Source organism: Bufo gargarizans, chromosome 2 (assembly GCF_014858855.1).
Source record: "Bufo gargarizans isolate SCDJY-AF-19 chromosome 2, ASM1485885v1, whole genome shotgun sequence".
NCBI classification, from domain to species: domain Eukaryota; kingdom Metazoa; phylum Chordata; class Amphibia; order Anura; family Bufonidae; genus Bufo; species Bufo gargarizans.
Genome location: NC_058081.1, coordinates 173,203,203 through 173,222,749, shown reverse-complemented (window position 1 = coordinate 173,222,749; position 19,547 = coordinate 173,203,203). Strand labels below are relative to the sequence as shown.

The 19,547-nt window shown below is 42.1% G+C and overlaps 1 protein-coding gene across 1 annotated transcript in view; it reads left to right on the top strand.

Annotated features, from left to right (window-relative positions):
* The window catches only part of MYO1E (myosin IE), a 187,157-nt gene that overhangs the window by 112,088 nt on the left and 55,522 nt on the right, over positions 1–19,547 (top strand). The window contains exons 10-18 of the mRNA XM_044279713.1: positions 2,541–2,737; positions 4,370–4,450; positions 4,531–4,617; positions 5,867–5,953; positions 6,675–6,842; positions 12,771–12,856; positions 17,378–17,459; positions 17,676–17,782; positions 19,035–19,133. Coding sequence (XP_044135648.1) covers positions 2,541–2,737; positions 4,370–4,450; positions 4,531–4,617; positions 5,867–5,953; positions 6,675–6,842; positions 12,771–12,856; positions 17,378–17,459; positions 17,676–17,782; positions 19,035–19,133 — 994 coding nt within the window. The remainder of the gene's footprint in view (positions 1–2,540; positions 2,738–4,369; positions 4,451–4,530; positions 4,618–5,866; positions 5,954–6,674; positions 6,843–12,770; positions 12,857–17,377; positions 17,460–17,675; positions 17,783–19,034; positions 19,134–19,547) is intronic.

Below are 19,547 nucleotides of genomic sequence, written 5' to 3'. Positions count from 1 at the left end.
AGCCTTGCTACAAAGCTTAAAATCCACCAGGCGGTAGTGTTAACCACCCTGATGTATGCTAGTGAGACCTGGACAGTACACAGAAGACCTGCTAGACAGCTGAACCACTTTCACATGACTTTCCTCCATAGAATCCTGAGGATCCAGTGGCAGGACAAGTTGCCAGATACAGAAGTCCTCTCCAGAGCAGGCTTATCATCAGTTTACACCTTATTGATGAAATCCAGATGCGCTGGGCAGGCCAGATCTTCTATGGTAAGCTGTCCCAGAGTAAGCGATGGCATGGGGGGGGGGGCAAAAGAAGCGATACAAAGATACACTGAAAGCTTCTCTAAAGTCCCTGGATATCAGCATCGCCTCGTGGGAATCTCTGGCGCATGATCATTATACATGGTGTTCCCTGATCTATCAGGGTTGCCAGACATACGGATCCAGAAGGACAATCCTAGCACAGGAGCAGCGTACACTTCGTAAACACAGAGCTGCAAATGCTGAGAAAAACACCTATATTTGTCTGCTCAGTATGTAACCAAACATTTAATGCCAACATAAGCCTTATTAGCCACCTAAGGAAACATCGCTAATGGCCGAAGATCTATCAGATGTCAAGGTCCTCATCGAAAATGGTGGACCAACAACCACATATAGTGGCTCCTCAAGATACAATATTTTAAACATACAATTGTCTTTCCCGGGCCATCGTAAGTTGAAAACAGACTCAACATACAATGGCTCAGAATTAACCAATCAAAATGGACATTTATCTGGCAAAAAACCTGTACTGGTTGTCTGGTAGCTCCTCTTCACAGTACAGAGCGGTACTGCATGTTCTGTACTGCCCTTTGTCTGTCTGTGCCAGGACAAGCTGCTCCTTTGGATGTCAGGTGAGGACAGCTCAATTTTACTTTTCTGGTACACTGTGTACTATAAGGGACCCTGAAAAAGCTTCTGTCCACATCATAGAAAGTGATTTCCAGCATCTATTCCTGACTGTTATGTAAGGACTTGATTTATATGTCTTAAAGGTGTTGTCTGGGTTCAGAGCTGAACCTGGATATACCCATATTTTCACCCAGGCAGCCCCCCTGATATGAGCATCGGAGCATTAGGGACTGCCAAGCGGAGGCTTCCGCCCAGCAGTGAGCCTGGTGGCGTCACTGGCACTGATGAGCTAGGGCAGTGCTAAAGCCGACCTATCAGAGCCAGTGATGTCACCGAATACAATGGTGAGGCTGCCTGGGTGACCATATCGGTATGACCAGGTATCGCTCTGAACCCGGACAACCCATTTAAGCCTGTACTAGACTTTGCGAGAATAGAATTAAAAATCGTAATATTGTTTGCAAAAGGGCGATCTTCACACTGTGAGTTTTCAGCAATCCCGAAATAGTTTGATTCTCACTGGTCCTGATCAGCATGCTTAAAAATTCTCGTTCATCGAGCACATATCTGAGCGTGTGATAAGTCATCACCCGCTTTTTTTTTTTTTTTTTGTGTGTGCAATATGTGCATTGACGAACAATTAGCGAGTTTAACTATCAAATTACCAATTACTACAACAAACATTGCTCTGTGTGATGTGATCACTTTCAAACGCTAACAAGTCACAAAAATTTTTATTGTCGATCGCCATCTGTACGAAATCTACTTGTTTGATAAAGCCCTTTTGGTTATCTGCTTATTTTTCTTAAATCTTCATTTTTGTCTTATCCTTGGATGACTTTTTGGGGCTTCAGAACCAATTACTAGTTTTCCATAGTTTGACTAAAGCTAGACATACAAAGGAGATAAATGTTTTAAATGTTTGTGAATTCTACCTTCAATCAAATGTGTATCTTAGCCCAGTTACAACCCAATGTACGCAGGTTGTGCCTGCATAGTCAGGCAGCCTCGTGCACTGACTGCTCAGAGTGCCCGAGGCTGCCTGACTGCGCAAGCGTAACCCGCATCAGGCTGTAAGCGGGCTAGGATGACTTGCCCAATATATGGCACGTGATCCAGGAAGTTCCCATAATCTGATTACACCAGAGAGCGGAGTGCTGTTTTTTTAACATCCCAATTTGTTATTCAGTGATAGGCATTTTTTTGTTTTTATAGTCTATAACCCCTTTAAGCAATGCAAAAGCAACTCTCCACCTCAATAAACATGCTTGGCTAGTCCATTATGCATATTTTTGGGAATGCTATGCTGGCCATAAACATTAGAAAGTGGTCAGCAGCTGGCTTTTTCCCCAACCATTTTTTTAATATATTTTTTTCATTTTTATTTTTTTTGGGCACCTGATAGGGTCTCATAGTTATATGTACTTGTTAGAGGTGCTATTTGGATTAAGTGTTTGAGTTAAAAACTTTTAGGCATCTAAAAACTTTTTCTTGGTGTCTGCATGATAGTTATAGAAAATGGCAACATGTATAAAAATGCACATAAATATTTAAAGTATTTCTAGAACAAATGTTTTTTCCCACACAGTCTCTCATACTCAGCTTCTATGGCTTATAGATGTGGTAAAGCATATTGTAATAGTTTTATATGTTTGCAGTTCTAGCATTCCCTACATTTCTTCTTGGAATAAATGAAAGTCGTTTGAAAGAGAAGTTGACAAGCAGGCAGATGGATAGCAAGTGGGGCGGCAAGTCAGAGTCTATCAATGTGACACTGAATGTGGAGCAGGCCTGCTATACCAGGGACGCTTTAGCCAAAGCACTTCATTCTCGTCTGTTTGATTACCTGGTGGATGTAAGTGTAAACTTTAAATCAATGTGTTAACGTGAATGGTACTAAACTCATTCTTCTCACATAAACCTGGCAGAACCATGGCTTTTTCCACCACATTTTGTATTTATCTGTAGCCAGTTAGGCCGAATCTTACGTTTTAAAAGGTGTTTTTTTTTTTTGTCAGAAAAATCACACTTTTACCCCTTGCATAGCTGATATCCTACACCCACATCAGGGTTTATTGAGGGACTGATTGTCCCATAGAAATCAATATACATATTCTTTTTACTTTTGGGCCTCCTGGTCTTCCTGCAATCGTTTAATGTACAGGAATTTCGGCTTCTGGAAAAGTAAAAAGATTTTTTTTTCCATATAAAATATATGTATCAGAAAACTATAGACAGATTTGACAAATTGATGTTTGGTGCATAAAATGTGTAAAATTGGACTCCATGCAAGACCTGGTAGAACATCAATGCTGTCCCAATCCAACCCCGCTCTTGCTTTAGATTTAAAAAAAAATCTACAAATGTTACAACCCATTCCTCCACTGTAGCAAAACATCTTAATAATAGGACTTTGAAAGCTGCCAGGAAGCCATTACCAAGAAAAAGAAACATAAAAAAAAGAAACATTGAGGTAGAAAACATTAACTAGATGTCTGAGATCTTTAGAAGTAACATAATGCAGATGTATATATAAGCCACCAAAAGCATGGAAATACCCTATATCCAGTCAGGCAAGGCAGAAGATTTATAATACTCAAAAACATTCCGGTTCCTCTACAAAATATTTGGGATAAAGTAATTCTGAAGGACCTTAAGCATCATGCTCTGTATATGATGGCATACTTTTCCTACATCGGTGATGCTGGAACATGAAGAGAAAATAAGACTATACTTGAGACTTGTTTAATGGAATCTTGGAAAACATCCCTTCCAATTTCTTTGAAACCAAGTCATCCGAAAAGAATGAAAACTGTAATAAAGGCATATGGTGGATACACAATACTGCAACATTTTAAGATATTTTGTTACTGAAGTCTCTGCCAAATTTTCAGTTTAAAGGGGGTGACCCATGAACAGCATTTATTACCTATCCACAAGATGGGTGATAAATGTATGGTCACTGGGGGGTCTGACTGCTGGGACTGTGATGGTTGTAGTGGATGGCACTCCTGGTGTGTAGTTGTTGGTGCTCAGTGGAGAAGGTCAGTCAGAATATATATAGAAGCCACGGCACTCGATGTATCGTTTTTCAAAGTTAATTCATTTATTTATTGTCCATCCCAAATAGGATCTTTTTTTGTTGCAAGTGGCCAACGTTTCGGTCCACTAGGACCTTGATCACGGCCTTGATGCAGGAGATCGGAGGCGCCGGGAGGACTCCTCCTGACTGCTGGGACTCACACCAATCACAAGAATGGGGGTCTCCTGTGTGAATAGAGTGGTAATCCATGCAGTCCCATAGATGGTGAATGTACTAGTGCACACTATTGCTCCATTCGCACAGAGAACTTGGGTACCCTCACTTTTCCTGATCAGTCAGGGTCCCAGCGGTCAGACCCCAGCAGGCATGCATTTTTCACAATTTCCTAAGCATTCATCTAGTCTGTGCACAGTTTTTAACTTAAGAATATTTTTATTGTTTTAGTCAATTAATAAAGCTATGCAGAAGGATCACGAAGAATATAATATCGGTGTTCTAGATATTTACGGCTTTGAGATTTTCCAGGTAAGTTAAATGTCGGCTGTAGATTCACATTTGTTCCTTCAATCTGTACATAGGAATCATTTGCATCTGTTTATTTTCAGAAAAATGGTTTTGAGCAGTTCTGCATCAATTTTGTCAATGAAAAGTTACAGCAAATATTTATCGAGCTGACTCTCAAAGCAGAACAGGTAACTAAGCTGAAATCTCTAGATATACTTTCTTTTCATATAGATACATGGTTGCTTACTTATTAGCGCAGAGAGTCTTTATGCCATGTGTCTTTTCACTTTGGTGTGATTGTGAATGTTGTTGTTTGTACTGGGCCCGCACCATCAGCACTAGGTGTTGGCTGTGTATTACAGCTAACTCTTTGCTCCAATGGCTGGGATCAGAGGTGACTCCAATCCTGGCCATTTAAACCCACAGATGCTGCATTCAGTAGCTTTTGTTAAATTGTGTGTAGGTCAAAATTTAATAAGTGAACAAAATGTCCACAAAATTGTATCAATAAAACTTCACCTTACCCTGCAAAAACAAGTCCTCAAATCGCCCTGTAGATATTGAAAATGCAAAAGTTATGGTGAAATTAACAAAAATAATTTTTTCGTTTTAAAGCGAAAAAGCATTTTGATTAATGCAAAACCTAAAAAAACTATATAAATTTGGTATGGCCATAATTGTACTGACTCGCAGAATAAAGTTAACATTTCATTTAACCATACAGTGAACGCTGTAAAAACAGAACCCCAAAGATCGTGGAATTCCTTTTTTTGTCTTTTTTCTTCTTACTACCCTCCCCTAAATAAAATTTATTAACATTACTTCAATTTATTATATATACCACAAAATGGTACAATTAAAAATATAACTTGTCGCACAAAAAACCCTTATTGGGCTAGAATGACAGAAAAATAAGTTAAAAAGTTATGGCTGTCAGAAAGTAGTGATGCAAAAATGGGGGGAAATAACTGTACAGAACAGCTTCAGAGTTGCAGCTCATGCCCTGAAGCAGTTCTATAGGAAGAACGAGGTGGCCGGGTGCGGGAGCTATTACAAGAGCACATATGAGGTGGCCAGGTATGGGAGAGAATGCGCATACACTGGCCTCTAGGTACGCTCGCTCCCGCGATTCCCAGCCACCAGAAAGGCAAGTGCGTTCCAGCGGTGGCTGTACCCCCCTAGAGACGAGCAGGGTCTAAAGGAAGGTATAATGAAACCAAAAGGGGAAGGGGAAGCCATATAGAAAATAGAAGTACATTAGAAAGTGACTGAAAATAATGTCACAAAAGTAGTACCTTTTCTGTGGACCTTGTTAATGACTACTTTAGCTGCAAAATAGATGTGTGAATAAAACATCTCAATGTTAGATTGGTCATGGACATCAGTCTTTTAATATAATATTATACCATTAACAATAGCTTGTTGTTGGAATTGCAGGAAGAATATGTCCAGGAAGGAATCCGATGGACCGCCATAGAGTATTTTAACAATAAAATAGTATGTGACCTCATTGAGAATAAAGTGGTAAGTGTAACAAGTTTTGTTCTATGGATGATAACTATTTTAATTCTCTTACGTTATTATGAAGGGGTCTTTATACACTTAGGGAGAGATCTATCAAAACTGGTTTAAAGAAAAACTGCAACCAATCAGAGTCCATTCCTTGCATTTTTCCAAAGTTTTCCTTTACACCAGTTTTGATAAATCTGCCCCTTAGTCCCCACACTCGTGTAATAGACTGGAATAAGTAGCAGGAGATGTGTCACTTTACTAAGCGTTATACCTCTACAAGAGGCTCCTTTGTCTCTTGGGGATAGGCATGCAATGGACAATATAGTTAAGGCCCAGATTTATTCTGCTTTCATTAATAACCTCCTTGGTCCGATGGGAGGAGTCCATTTCTATAATGGAGTCAGGACTGTGAAAAAGGGTAGGTAAATGGGCAGGTTCTAATCTGGATATCAGCACTATTGGTTTCTAGCCGCCCGATATCTTCTCATGCTTATAGCCAAATCTACTGTAAAGACATGCAGATTTTTCTGAAGTTTTCACTTTTTGCATTGTAAAAGCTTCAATCCTTCACAGAAAAGATTAGCTGCATGCTGGTAAATGAATTCCCACGATGAAAGGACCACAGTAAAGTTTGGATCACTAAGGCGACGTTTCTGCTCCCCATATGAGTGAATTTTTTTTACGATTACTTTATTTACTGTATTGTTTGTGCTGTTTATTCTGCTTTTTTCAGAATCCACCTGGCATTATGAGCATTTTGGATGATGTATGTGCCACAATGCATGCTGTGGGAGAAGGGGCAGATCAGACTCTTTTACAGAAGCTCCAGATGGCGGTGGGAACACATGAACATTTTAACAGCTGGAACCAGGGTTTTATTATTCATCATTATGCTGGAAAGGTACGTTCTCAAAGGCCAAAGTTAAAAGTAGCTTATCAGGTTGGCCAAACAGGGTGACGTCAGACATTTCTGGAATGTTGAAACCTATTAGAAGCAATTCTGTTTCACGTGGAGCATTAGTAGTACTAAGAGGAAAAACCTGAGATGTTATGAGGAAGAGGTGCTTTAGGATTGTGGTCAAACATGAAATATAATGTATATCATGTGACACAATGCTGCCAAGGTTTATTATTGACTAAGTTGCTACTATAACATTTTTGCTCTTCTGCAATTATTGTTTATATTCATATCACTTTGCTGGGGAGGTAAGGCTACTTTCACACTAGCGTTCATGGGTCCGTTCGTGAGCTCCGTTTGAAGGAGCTCACGAGCGGACCCAATCGCCTCCGTCCAGCCCTGATGCAGTCTGAATGGAGCGGATCCGCTCAGACTGCATCAGTCTGGCGGCGTTCAGCCTCCGCTCCGCTCGCCTCCGCACGGACAGGCGGACAGCTGAACGCTGCTTGCAGCGTTCAGCTGTCCGCCTGGCCGTGCGGAGGCGAGCGGATCCGTTCAGACTTACAATGTAAGTCAATGGGAACGGATCCGCTTGAAGATGTCACCCTGTGGCTCAATCTTCAAGCGGATCCGTCCCCCATTGACTTTACATTGAAAGTCTGAACGGATCCGCTCAGGCTGCTTTCACACTTAGAATTTTTTCTAAGTTATTAATGCAGACTGATCCGTACTGAACGGAGCCTCCGTCTGCATTAATATGATCGGATCCGTTCAGAACGGATCCGATCAAGCGCAAGTGTGAAAGTAGCCTTAATTGCATTGCACAAGGAACAGCAATCCTGCAGTACAATAATTGTGCAGTATCCATACACAGATAAAGGAAGAAATCATCCCTGTCTGAGAATATGCACGCCTGGCTGAAAACCTCTGCAGATAGCTTAATAGGCAATGAATTGAGGGTAGTAAAAGAAGCACAGTGTGTGCATGTGCCAGCATCTTAAAGGTGTATTATAGAATTTTGATATTGATAGCCGATTCTCAAGATAGGCCATCAATCTCAGTTTGGGGCGGGTGGCGAACCCACAACTTTTTATTTTTAAAAACGTTCCTGTTGGCAGCCATGTTGGAGACGCGCAAAAAGATAGAGCACGTCCTATACTTGGCTGAAGAAGGCAGACCATGGACCTGTTGGTCAGTGGGTAGCAAAAAAATGCAGATGCAACACATGCTGTATCCATATTTTGTAGATTTGCAATTTGCAGATTGCAAAATACATATGGTTATGTGCATGAGATCTAAATCTCTCAAGACAGGACAAAGATGAGGGCTGGGAACAGCACGCCAATCCAGCAGTATCTGTTGGAAGAAATGTTCAGCCTTGGTGGATCAATCCTCATCCTTATCAGTGTAGAATATAAAGAAGATGGACTTGGACTATTTATTCCTGTTGCAAATTAGCTCTTTCCATAATGAAAAGTAGGCTGCACCTCTGATGCCACCAGATGTAAGGTGGCTATCCCTTGAGTCAATGTTTGAACTTTTAAATAGTCATTGAGACATAATTTAGGATTATAGCTAAGTCAATACCACATCTGCAGGCTGCTGTTTTATGGCTTGTTGGGGTTCTTAAAGAACACTGACTTAGAGGACTTTTCAACAAAATGCAGTGCAGTCTGAAAGCACCAGATTGATTCATAGATTTTCTGGAAAAGATTAAGTAAAACCTGTAATTTATACATTTATTTATCTTCTTTTTCCACGTCCTGTGAAGAACTATCGCTACAGGAGAGATGTTCTCAGTGACTGACGGCTAACTCTGTATGCAAACTTATACACACAATGCCATCAATCACCGATAACACCTCCTCCCTGTACCAATAGGTGTTCACAGGTCTGCAAAAAAAAATATAAATTTATCAATTACAGGTTTTACTGAATCTTTTCCCACAAAACTATTTTTCAATCTCCTCCTGCTCTATAACATGTTGCCTGCAGATTGTGCTGCATTTTCTACCACCACCACCCACACTTGACCAGACCTGTAAAGGGAAGATTACTTACCTGCTCCCCAGCACTGGCTCTCTGCTCCTTCTCTTCTAGGCCTGTAATGCTCCTCTAGGCTCCCTCGCTGTAAACCTCTTTTTTGTGATCACCGCAGCTAATCACTGGCTGCAACAGAGACCGGATCCACTTGCGTCAAAACGTAAGTGGAGCCGGTACCTCTGCGGCCAGTGACTGGCCACGGTGATGTAACAGCGAGGGAGCCCAGCAGAAGATCGCAGGCCGGGAGAAGGAGCGGGCAGCCAGCATCAGGAAGAAGGTAAGTAAGCTTCCCTGACAGGTCTGGCCAAGTGGGGGGTTACTGTAAACCCTCCCATTCTTACGCAACCCTGTTAGGCTCCTTTTATTTTCAGTTTACCGGCTTTCTGTACAATCTTGGTAGCTGTATATTGTTTACTGGACAGTGTAGATTCAGAGAACATATCGAAGTGGTAGTTCCTCATGAGCCTAGATAGGTTTCTGCAGCACAAAGCTTATTCCGTCAAACACAAATTCAATTAATCCAGAATTAATCTGTGTAAAGTCTGCGTGCTGTGTAGGTCACATTTTTTGCGAAGTCCTCATTTTTTGCTCATGACATCAGGCTTTTCAGAAACCGGTTTCATGTTTATTTAATACTCCCTGTTTGCATGCATTTTGTTTAATTGCCTAAGAATGTGCTGACAGATGCTCACACTTTGCTCTGCCCGCTCCTTTTTATAATCGTCTTGTGGTTAACGCAGTAAAAGTGGAAAGCAGATTTATTTTATCAGCAAAGAGAACTTAAGTGGAAATAACTAATCAAAGCATCTTAAAATTTAATTAGATCCAGGATTGAAATACCACACTAGAATACTGTGCGAGCATTCACAAGTGGCATGTGGAGTTGGATTTTCTCTCAATACTCACTACCACATACTTTGAAAAGCATGGTATTAGTGTATACATTTATGCTCCATATGTCTAGCAGGAAAATTCTGGGATAATGCACACAACCCTATGTAATCCGAAAAATATGGATGATGTCCATGTAACATACATATTGCATTGTTTTTTTTTGTTTTTGTTTTTGTTTGTGGATCCATTGTATCAATGCCTATCCTTGTCCACAAAGCAGACAAGAATAGGATGTTCTATCTTTTTTGCGGAATGGCCATGAGGACATACTGAAACTAAATGCACACAGTCTTTTCCATTTTTTGCGGACCCATTGAAGTTAAGGGTTTTGTGTGCATGAGCCTTTAGACTGTTTATTCACTTCCATTGATTTACCTAGATGAATATGCCAATGCCCTTCCATAAAATTGCCTTTTTCATAATCTAGGCAGACGTTTTCATGCTGGATGGCTGACTTTGTCAGTGCAGAGCATGATCTGCTTAAGGTGACCGATGCAATTACCAAAAGAGGATGTGGCAAAAGACCTCATCCAAGTATCATGCCATTGTAACCTCAAGTAACAGGGTTTTGCCATCCCCTTCATCTGGCAATCTGCTGCGTAATGAAAAAATGACCTCCAGAAGTACCGCAATAAGCTGAAACATAACTTTTAATGTTTTCATTAAAATGATATCGCAGTTAACAAGTTGATAAATTAAATAAAGTGCAATAAAACCAAAGAACTACTGCCCATAATAAAAGAACGGTCTTGCCACGAACCACGGTTGAAATTGTTCGTATGAGGCAACAAAGCCTCATACTTGGTCTTTTGCAACACTGATATTTACTTAATATGGTCAATTCGTCTGCCAATATAAACCCTATTGCGATTTACTGACTTCGCTATACCTTGCTTTATTTGCTGGTGTCTTCTACACATATACCAACAATGCACGTCATCGGTGGGGTGTGGGTTTGCTCACTTCTCCCCTCGATTACGCCCCTAACACCGCCCCAAGAACCATAGTAACGCATCTCCACTCAGCATTACACTCTATTCTATCACAACACACTTCTGGCAAGTTGGACAGAAGTGACATCACATTTAGCACTTCCGGTGGGCGGCCACTCAACAGGGCATTAACTGATTCCCATTCCACTAAGTAAGTGACTGGCTATATTTATCTGCACTTAGGATGCCACGCTTGTTATTGCCACTGCAATACAGCACTTTTTTCATATCCCACATCATTAGCCAAACACTCTTGGGGGGGGGGGGGCGGGGGGGGGGGACCTTTTAGCCTGAGTCTCAGTTCTACACCAGGTGGACTCTTTACCTCTGTCTACTAAGGCAATCTGTACTATCAGTCCCCTGATGAAGTTGGCCAGTAGAAACGCGTCAGGGCTGTTCTTCCTGGACTACTTCATTATATACTTCCTCTATTTACAGCACTGTCTGCAGAGCTGGTACCATCTGCATTAGGGGCTATATTAGGGTGTTTTATTGGTTAGGGAAGGTCCAGAAGGGTCATCTATTTCAGGGCAAGTGCTCCAACTAACTGGACAATCAGCCTAGTTGAAGCCTAGTTAGGGGCACACTAGGGCAAGCATTGGCGGACATAGAGAAGTAAGGGCCCCATAGCAAGGATCAAACCAGGCCCTCCACACAGGACAGAAGGGTTTCTGCCTAAACCTTTTTCAATGACCCTTGAGCCATTTTTTCCAATGCCTTATTTGCTAAAAGTTGTTCCTTTAGAGCAGTGATGTCGAACCTTTTAGAGGCCGAGTGCCCAAACTGCAACCCAAAACCCACTTATTTATCGTAAAGTGCCAACACGACAATTTAACCTGAATATATAGTTCAATATAGTATATATTCCATGTACTTTATCATTTAGCTATTAAAGCCTGCCTACATTCAGTGCCCTGCCTGTGCTGTTCATAGTGCGCCCTGCGCTGATGAATGGCAGGAAAAGTCTAAGGCATATTGGTACACCATAGACTTTTTTCACAGTGCAGGTGCCCACAGAGAAGGCTCTGAGTGCCGCCTCTGGCACGCGTGCCATAGGTTCGCCATCACTGCTTTAGAGGGTGGAGTCCTGACCAAGTTTTCACTCCCAGTAGAAGAGGATACTGAGCCCCCTCTTGCACTAGGCCCCATAGCAGTCGCCTGGTCTGCCACTGGGGTAGTTAAGCTGGGCAAGTAACCCAGCTCTGCCCAGGCCCACTCTCTCGACCGCCCTCCTTTGTTGCCTTATATGAACAATTCCAATCGTGGTTCGTGGTAAGCATTTATAATGGGTACTGGTTATTTGGTTTTTCTGTACTTTAATTTATGAAGTTGTTACCTGTGATATCTTCTATCATTTTAATGCATCCATTAAATGTTATGTTTTAGCTTATTAAGGTACTTCTATAGGTCATGTTTGTGATTCATTATGATATAGTACCTATCCTCACATCCTGACTAGCAATTTTTCTGCCTTGGCGGTCTTATTTTTTAGTGAAAAAATACCCATGAAAATATATGAAATCCAATACACAGATATGTCCACTTTATATATTGTGCATGGCAAGATTTGTGCAATTTTGTCATTTAGGCTGAGTTACACCGGAGTTGTTTTGTCACTTTGTGACCGCTGCCATTTTGTCACACCAGAACTGGCTTCTACATCGTTTGAGGCCTAGGGGAGTAAAGTGATTGTCCGACATACAATGTTAGGAAATTAGTGAAGGTTTCCCTCTGCTATTGTTCTGGCATTACAATAGTCTGTTACTCCTATAATGTCCACCTGCTTCCTCCTGTGTCATAAAAAACAGCCTTTCCGAGTGAGCCATAATTGGTAATAATGGGCAATCCAAGAATCTAGCAAACTATTTGTTTTTGTTATTAACCATTTCTTTTTTTAATTGGGGCCATTTTGTCATGAAATAAGCAGTTTCCATGATTTAAGATGTCAGAACATGCAGCTAGACATTATGTATGTGGTTCCTAATTTCTATATCTTTTGAAGGTGTCTTATGATATGGATGGATTCTGTGAGCGGAATCGGGATGTACTTTTTACTGATCTCATTGAGCTTATGCAAAGTAGCAAATTGTAAGTATTGTGCATCATATCTGCTCCTCACCACAGTCTCTTTATTTAATATCTTAATCTTACCCCATGCTTCAATTAATACTCATATTATTGTTTCTTGCTCTGACAAACCAGAGGGGAGATATTAGTTTAGGGCTCTTTCACATCTGCGTTATTGTCTTCCGGCATAGAGTTCCGTCGTCGGGGCTCTATGCCAGAAGAATACTGATCAGGATTATCCTAATGCATTCTGAATGGACAGTCCGTCCTTCAGGATGCATCAGGATGTCTTCCGTTCCGGAACGGAACGTTTTTTGGCCGCAGCAAATAGCGCAGCATGCTGCGCTTTTTGCTCCGGCCAAAAATCCGGAACACTTGCCGCAAGGCCAGATCTGGAATGAATGCCCATTGAAAGGCATTGATCCGGATCCGGCCTTAAGCTAAACGTCGTTTCGGCGCATTGCCGGATGCGACGTTTAGCTTTTTCTCAATGGTTACCATGGCTGCCGGGACGCTAAAGTCCTGTTTGCCATGGTAAAGTGTAGTGGGGAGCGGGGAGCAGCATACTTACCATCCGTGCGGCTCCCGGGGCGCTCCAGAGTGACGTCAGGGCGCCCCAAGCGCATGGATGACGTGATCGCATGGATCACATGATCCATGCGCATGGGGCGCTCTGACGTCATTCTGGAGCGCCCCGGGAGCCGCGCAGACTGTAAGTATACCGCTCCCCCGCTCCCTGTTCCTACTATGGCAACCATGACTTTAATAGCGTCCTGGGTGCCATAGTAACACTGAAAGCATTTTGAAGACGGATCCGTCTTCAAATGCTTTCAGTACACTTGCGTTTTTCCGGATCCGGCGTGTAATTCCGGCAAGTGGAGTACACGCCGGATCCGGACAACGCAAGTGTGAAAGAGGCCTTAATTTAAAGTGTTCTCTGCTTTTTTATTTATCTGATACCAATTGTTGCAATTCTTAGCGTTGCACCAACCCTTTATGGCTGTCACACATCACAACTTAGTTTTCATTACTGCTCAGACTGTTGCATATGATGCTCCATTTTCACCATGTATAAATCTACCAGCTCCTGTAGTATGACATGATGGCCTCTCTATTCATGTTTTCACCACTAGCTTCATAGGCACTAATCTAGGTGCACTCCATTGACACAAGTAGTGGTTGCCTATGCTACACTTCCTACCATCAATAGTTAGTACATGTCCTAATAACTTTTATGTTTAGGTTTTATCAGTGTAACAGTTATGCCCAATGAGATACTATTTTCACGTAATGTTATAAAAATGTTTTGCCCTTACAACAGTGCATAATAGTGCATGTATATTGGGGTGTTTAGTCTTTGATTAGAGCTAGAACGCCTGACCCCATATACATATGCATGCTTATCCGAGTGTTCTCAGTAGGTATAGTGTTGTGAACCTGTGCCAGACACCTGTGATGTAGCTTATCTTTTGAGACCAAAAGGACCAGGCATCTTGAAAACCAGCCGCTCGATCCTACCCCCTCAGCTTCTGCCCCATACACATTAGATTGTCCTTTAGTCCTGCCAAAATTGAAAGCTTTAGCCAACATACATTTAATATTTATGGTCAGCTTAAATCTGGCAGTGGCTTACACGACCCTCCCTATTGAGAACACATGTATGCTAGGCCAAGTGTGCATGTAGATTGGAAGAGAGAACTGTTGGCTGAACAAGCCCTCGCCCTACAGCTATGTATCTAATGCATTGGACCACCACTGTTTTTCACAGTATCTAATGTGAATGCCCACCACTGGCTTATGCAGTTTACTACATCAAACCAGTTTTCCAGGACCCGACAACTTACCTTAATCATTTCTTGCCAGCAGAAGAATCTTTCCACTATACTGTACTTACCTACTCGAAGTTGTATGGATTTGCCGCTCTGCAACTCTGTTACGTGACACCAACCTCATGTTCTTTACCAGGTTTCTGGTCTGGTCTGTGGTCAGGGCATCACTTCTTCAGCCCTACACAGAGGAGGTGCTGTGGATGAGGCCAGAACTATTCATCTCCCAGGCGCATGTGCAGATGAGGTGTATTCAGGGGTTTGTGCATGCGTCATGGTGACAAATAGTTCTCTTGGCACAGCACCTCCTCGGTCCTTGGCTGCAGAGTTGATGTTCATCTCCATAGACGAGAAACTTATTGGAAACTTTTTTTATGCAGGCAAGATGTTATTATTTGAAGGGGTTGTCTCACATCAGCAAATCTCATTTGTCATATAGAGAAAGTTATTAACAGGCACTAATCCAACAGTGGTGCCATGCTTGCACAGGATGGGACAAAGCATCGGCCTCTCTGGTGGCATATAGGCACGCACTCCCAACCTGGCAACCTTGTATCTGCTATGCAGCTGTAGCTGTAACACCAAGAAATGAACAGCGTATAATGTGATGGAAAAATGAATTAAGCTAGCAAAGGAGGCAATATGAACAATCACAATACATTAGTAAGAGCCTTGTATTAACTTTGTCTATATTAGAAATGTCAATTGCTTGTGTAAGACAATTCCTTTCAGGTAGGATGCTGGGTCCTGGAAAACACTTTAGCTAAAATATTATTACTATTTATTTGTATCTGTTAACACTTTGACTTCAACAGTTATCAAACCATAGTAATTACATATTATTTTAGAAGTTATGTGCCTTCTGTTGCTCCACTTAATACACACAAATGATGAATGGAAGATGCTGTTTACATGGACATCCAATTCTGAGAAATATAATAAAGTGCAATACAATCTGCCCCGCATCACTATCCAGATCAGTATATCATAAAATATTTCAGCAGCATATTCGCATTGCGTCCAATGAAACACATACCGTAACTTTTTTTATTCTTGCAAAAACCAATCATTAATGATGACTTTGCCATCACGGTTTTATGTCCTCGTACCAAACATCTTTTGCCTTTCACCAAGTACACTGTTGATGTTTCAGCAGCCATTGCATGACCGACTCTTTCCTTCTAGATTTTACGTAAACCCACAATGAAGAGAAAAACATAGCAGTTTTGGTCTGCAAATAGCCTGAGAGGTTATTTTTCCTAACAAAGCCTTAAAAAATGAGTGCTTTGACAAGGAGTGCCAGAAATGAAAGAGATACTTGGTAAAAGCTGTGCAGAACCTCAGGTTTTCCCACAAGCTAATCTTTGATGACAGTCCTCAACTGTTATTTATGTCTATGAAGAGTTGAAATTTGCCATGGTTTGGACTTCCTGAGGGTTAAGGCCTTTATATTTTGAATGCAGCCAGTAGAGGAAGGGATAAAGTACACAATGTGGGAAAAAAAGGAAAAATATCCGGCACTGGAATGATATTCAGTAAAAACGTCCTCTTTATTAAACGTAACATAGATCCAAATACAAACAGGACCTCGCATGAAGCGGTTGTTGACGCGTTTCGGACAGATGCCCTTAGTCGTAACAGTAGTAGTTACAACTAAGGACATCTTTCCGAAACAAGTCAACAACAGCTTTGTGCGAGGTTCTGTTTGTATTTGGATTTATGTTACGTTTAAAAAAGAGGAAGATTTTACTGAATATCATTCCAGTGCCGGATATTTTTCCTTTCTTCACTTTACCTGAATAACCTGTTCCTTCCGTGCACGTGGAGTTCCTATACAAGGTGAACTGGATTTGTAACATTTTGGACATAAAGTACACAATGCCAAGAAAATTGATGTGTTTATTACTGATCTCATATGCGTTCCACCCCAAGATTAGGTCTACACTGAGAATCATATACCTGGAATGACTTTGAAGTCGGCCCCATTGGCTGATTTTGGCTGTTTCAGCTGATGATCATTTGAAAAACTAACTTTTGCATGATGGCTGTCGACAAACTTCTGTCTGCCTAAAATGCGATCAGCCAGGTTAGAAAATGTGATTCTTGACTGCTGAATTTTACATGTGGATGGCATGATTGTCCAAATTCTGACCATCATCTGCCATTGTGCTGAAGGACTTCTTAATATCAGACTCCCTGATCAGCCAGTTTAGTCTGGCTAGTTGCTGGTGGGTTCGTTCATACCGATTGTCTGCAGTCCATTCTTTCATGTGTATGCCAGGCTTAAACGGGTTGTCCAGGGTTGATTTTTAAAAAGAAAAAAAATTACCCCCACCCTGCCAGACCGGTGAAGGGAAATATACTTTCCTGTTCAGTGGGTCCCGGCCTGTCTTCACTGTACGTCAGGTCCCTACATATAAACTTCTTGCCCATATGGAGACCGTGCACTGCTGTAGTTAATGACTGGACTCAGCGGTGACATGTCCCCATGTAGTATGTGACCCAACAGTGATGTGCCACCTGGGGATGTGTCACTGCCTAGGCCAGTGTGGACAACCTCTAATACAGGATTTTATCATATATGGGTTTCTGAGATGCTGCTGGTTCTTCTACTGAATCCACATTAGAGAATGGTCCATGAGTATACCTGAAGTTACGTAGTAAACTGTGTTCATCTAGAGGTGACTCATACTAACTTGGTTTGTATTCTTTTCAGACCTTTCATAAAAGCTTTATTTACAGAAAACCTTCAAGCAGAAAAGAAGGGTCGTCCTACTACAGCCAGCAGTAAAATTAAGGTACGTATATGAGTACGATGTGAACACGTATGTAGTCATGTTAGGGATATTACATGTCGATTTTATGTCCATGGCTGAGCAAATGCTAGTAAATGGGGAAACAGGAGCTTTTAGACTGCCAGCAATTCTCTGCTGATGGTTCTTATTGCTGGGCTACTGGCTGGCTAATAATTTCTATATAGTATTTTACTTATTACCATTTTTTATTTCTTAAAGAAACAAGCAAATGACTTGGTCAACACCTTGATGAAATGTACTCCACACTATATCCGCTGCATCAAACCTAATGAAACCAAGAAACCCCGGGACTGGGAGGAGAGCAGGTATGTAGCCTTTAATTTAAACAGTGTAAAGCTGCCCTTTCATGGTGCAAGATTTCACCCCAGTGTGAAAATTAGACTGAAAGTTAAAGAGAGCCATTAAGTGCTTTGCTTTCTAAAACACCTTGGCACAGATTTACTAATCCTATTCATGGCCGAAGCTTAGACAGATTGTCTAAGGCTACTTTCACACTAGCGTTCGTCGGTCCGCTCGTGAGCTCCGTTTGAAGGGGCTCACGAGCGGACCCGAACGCAGCCGTCCAGCCCTGATGCAGTCTGAATGGAGCGGATCCGCTCAGACTGCATCAGTCTGGCGGCGTTCAGCCTCCGCTCCGCACGGACAGGCGGACAGCTGAACGCTGCTTGCAGCGTTCGGGTGTCCGCCTGGCCGTGCGGATCCGTCCAGACTTACAATGTAAGTCAATGGGGACGGATCCGTTTGAAGATGCCACAATGTGGCTCAATCTTCAAGCGGATCCGTCCCCCATTGACTTTACATTGAAAGTCTGGACGGATCCGTCCGAGGCTATTTTCACACTTAGCTTTTTTTTTGCAATTTTAATGCAGACTGATCCGTTCTGAACGGAGCCTCCGTCTGCATTATTATGAGCGGATCCGTTCAGAACGGATCCGCCCGAACGCTAGTGTGAAAGTAGCCTTAACCTGCCCCAGATTTATCACAGGAGCTCAGGCTGGATGATAAATGTGGTGCAGGGATAGACACTTTTCTCTGACTCTATATTAAACCCCCTGCCACTCAGCTGTTTGAGAAGGCAGCGGCGCTGTCATGACTAGTATCATTGGCCTGGGCGGGGCTAAGCTCTGTTCACTTGAATGGAGCTTAGCCCCGCCCAGGTCATTGATACTAGTCGTGACGTCACTGGGCCTGCGGTAAACAGCGAGAAGGACGCGGCACTACTGCCAGCGCCGCTGCCTTCTCAAACAGCTGATCGGCAGGGGTCCCGGGTGTCGGACCCCCGCCGATGAGATGCTGATGATCTATGCCGAGGATAGATCATCAGTTTAAAAAAAAATGCAGAACCCCTTTAACTATAGGTTGGCTTACTCTGAGACAGATTTTGCAGTGAGACCTAGATCTAATATTTCCCACTCGACATGGTACTGCGGCATATACATTTGACATGGTGGTGCTACAATTTAGCATGTCTGTATGGTATGCTTGAGAATCTTTGTGTGTTTATGGAACCCTGACCTTTTCAGACTATTCTAAACAATGCCTATGATTTTTCCAAAGGGTGAAACATCAAGTAGAATATTTGGGTCTCAAGGAAAACATCCGCGTGCGCAGAGCAGGATATGCCTACAGGAGGGTGTTCAAGAAATTCCTGCAAAGGTGAGGGTAGCATTGCTCTGTGAAATGTTACATGCAAGTTGTGGAAGCCTAACTGGTTATCCAAATTCAGGGTCTACGTACTACAGTTACATTGTTGCCATTTATTTAGTATGCCTTTGTTGTTGCAGAGATTGTTCTCCACAAGTGTTTTGTGGTGTCAGGATACTCCTAGAAATAGAAAGTGCTGAACTAAGACAGTTAATAGGAAACTAAGAATTTACTGACCGTGGTAATGCGTTTGAACTGATGTTTTATGAATAACCCACTTAAAATAACCATTCTAGGAGTCATTTACTATGCTGAAATACACCTAAATCAGGCTTATTTCAGGCGCAGATAGCGGTGCAATGGTTACTCACGTCAGGTCTAAAATTGTGGGCATGGTGTGGAAGGGGATGGGCGGCAGGCCCGTCT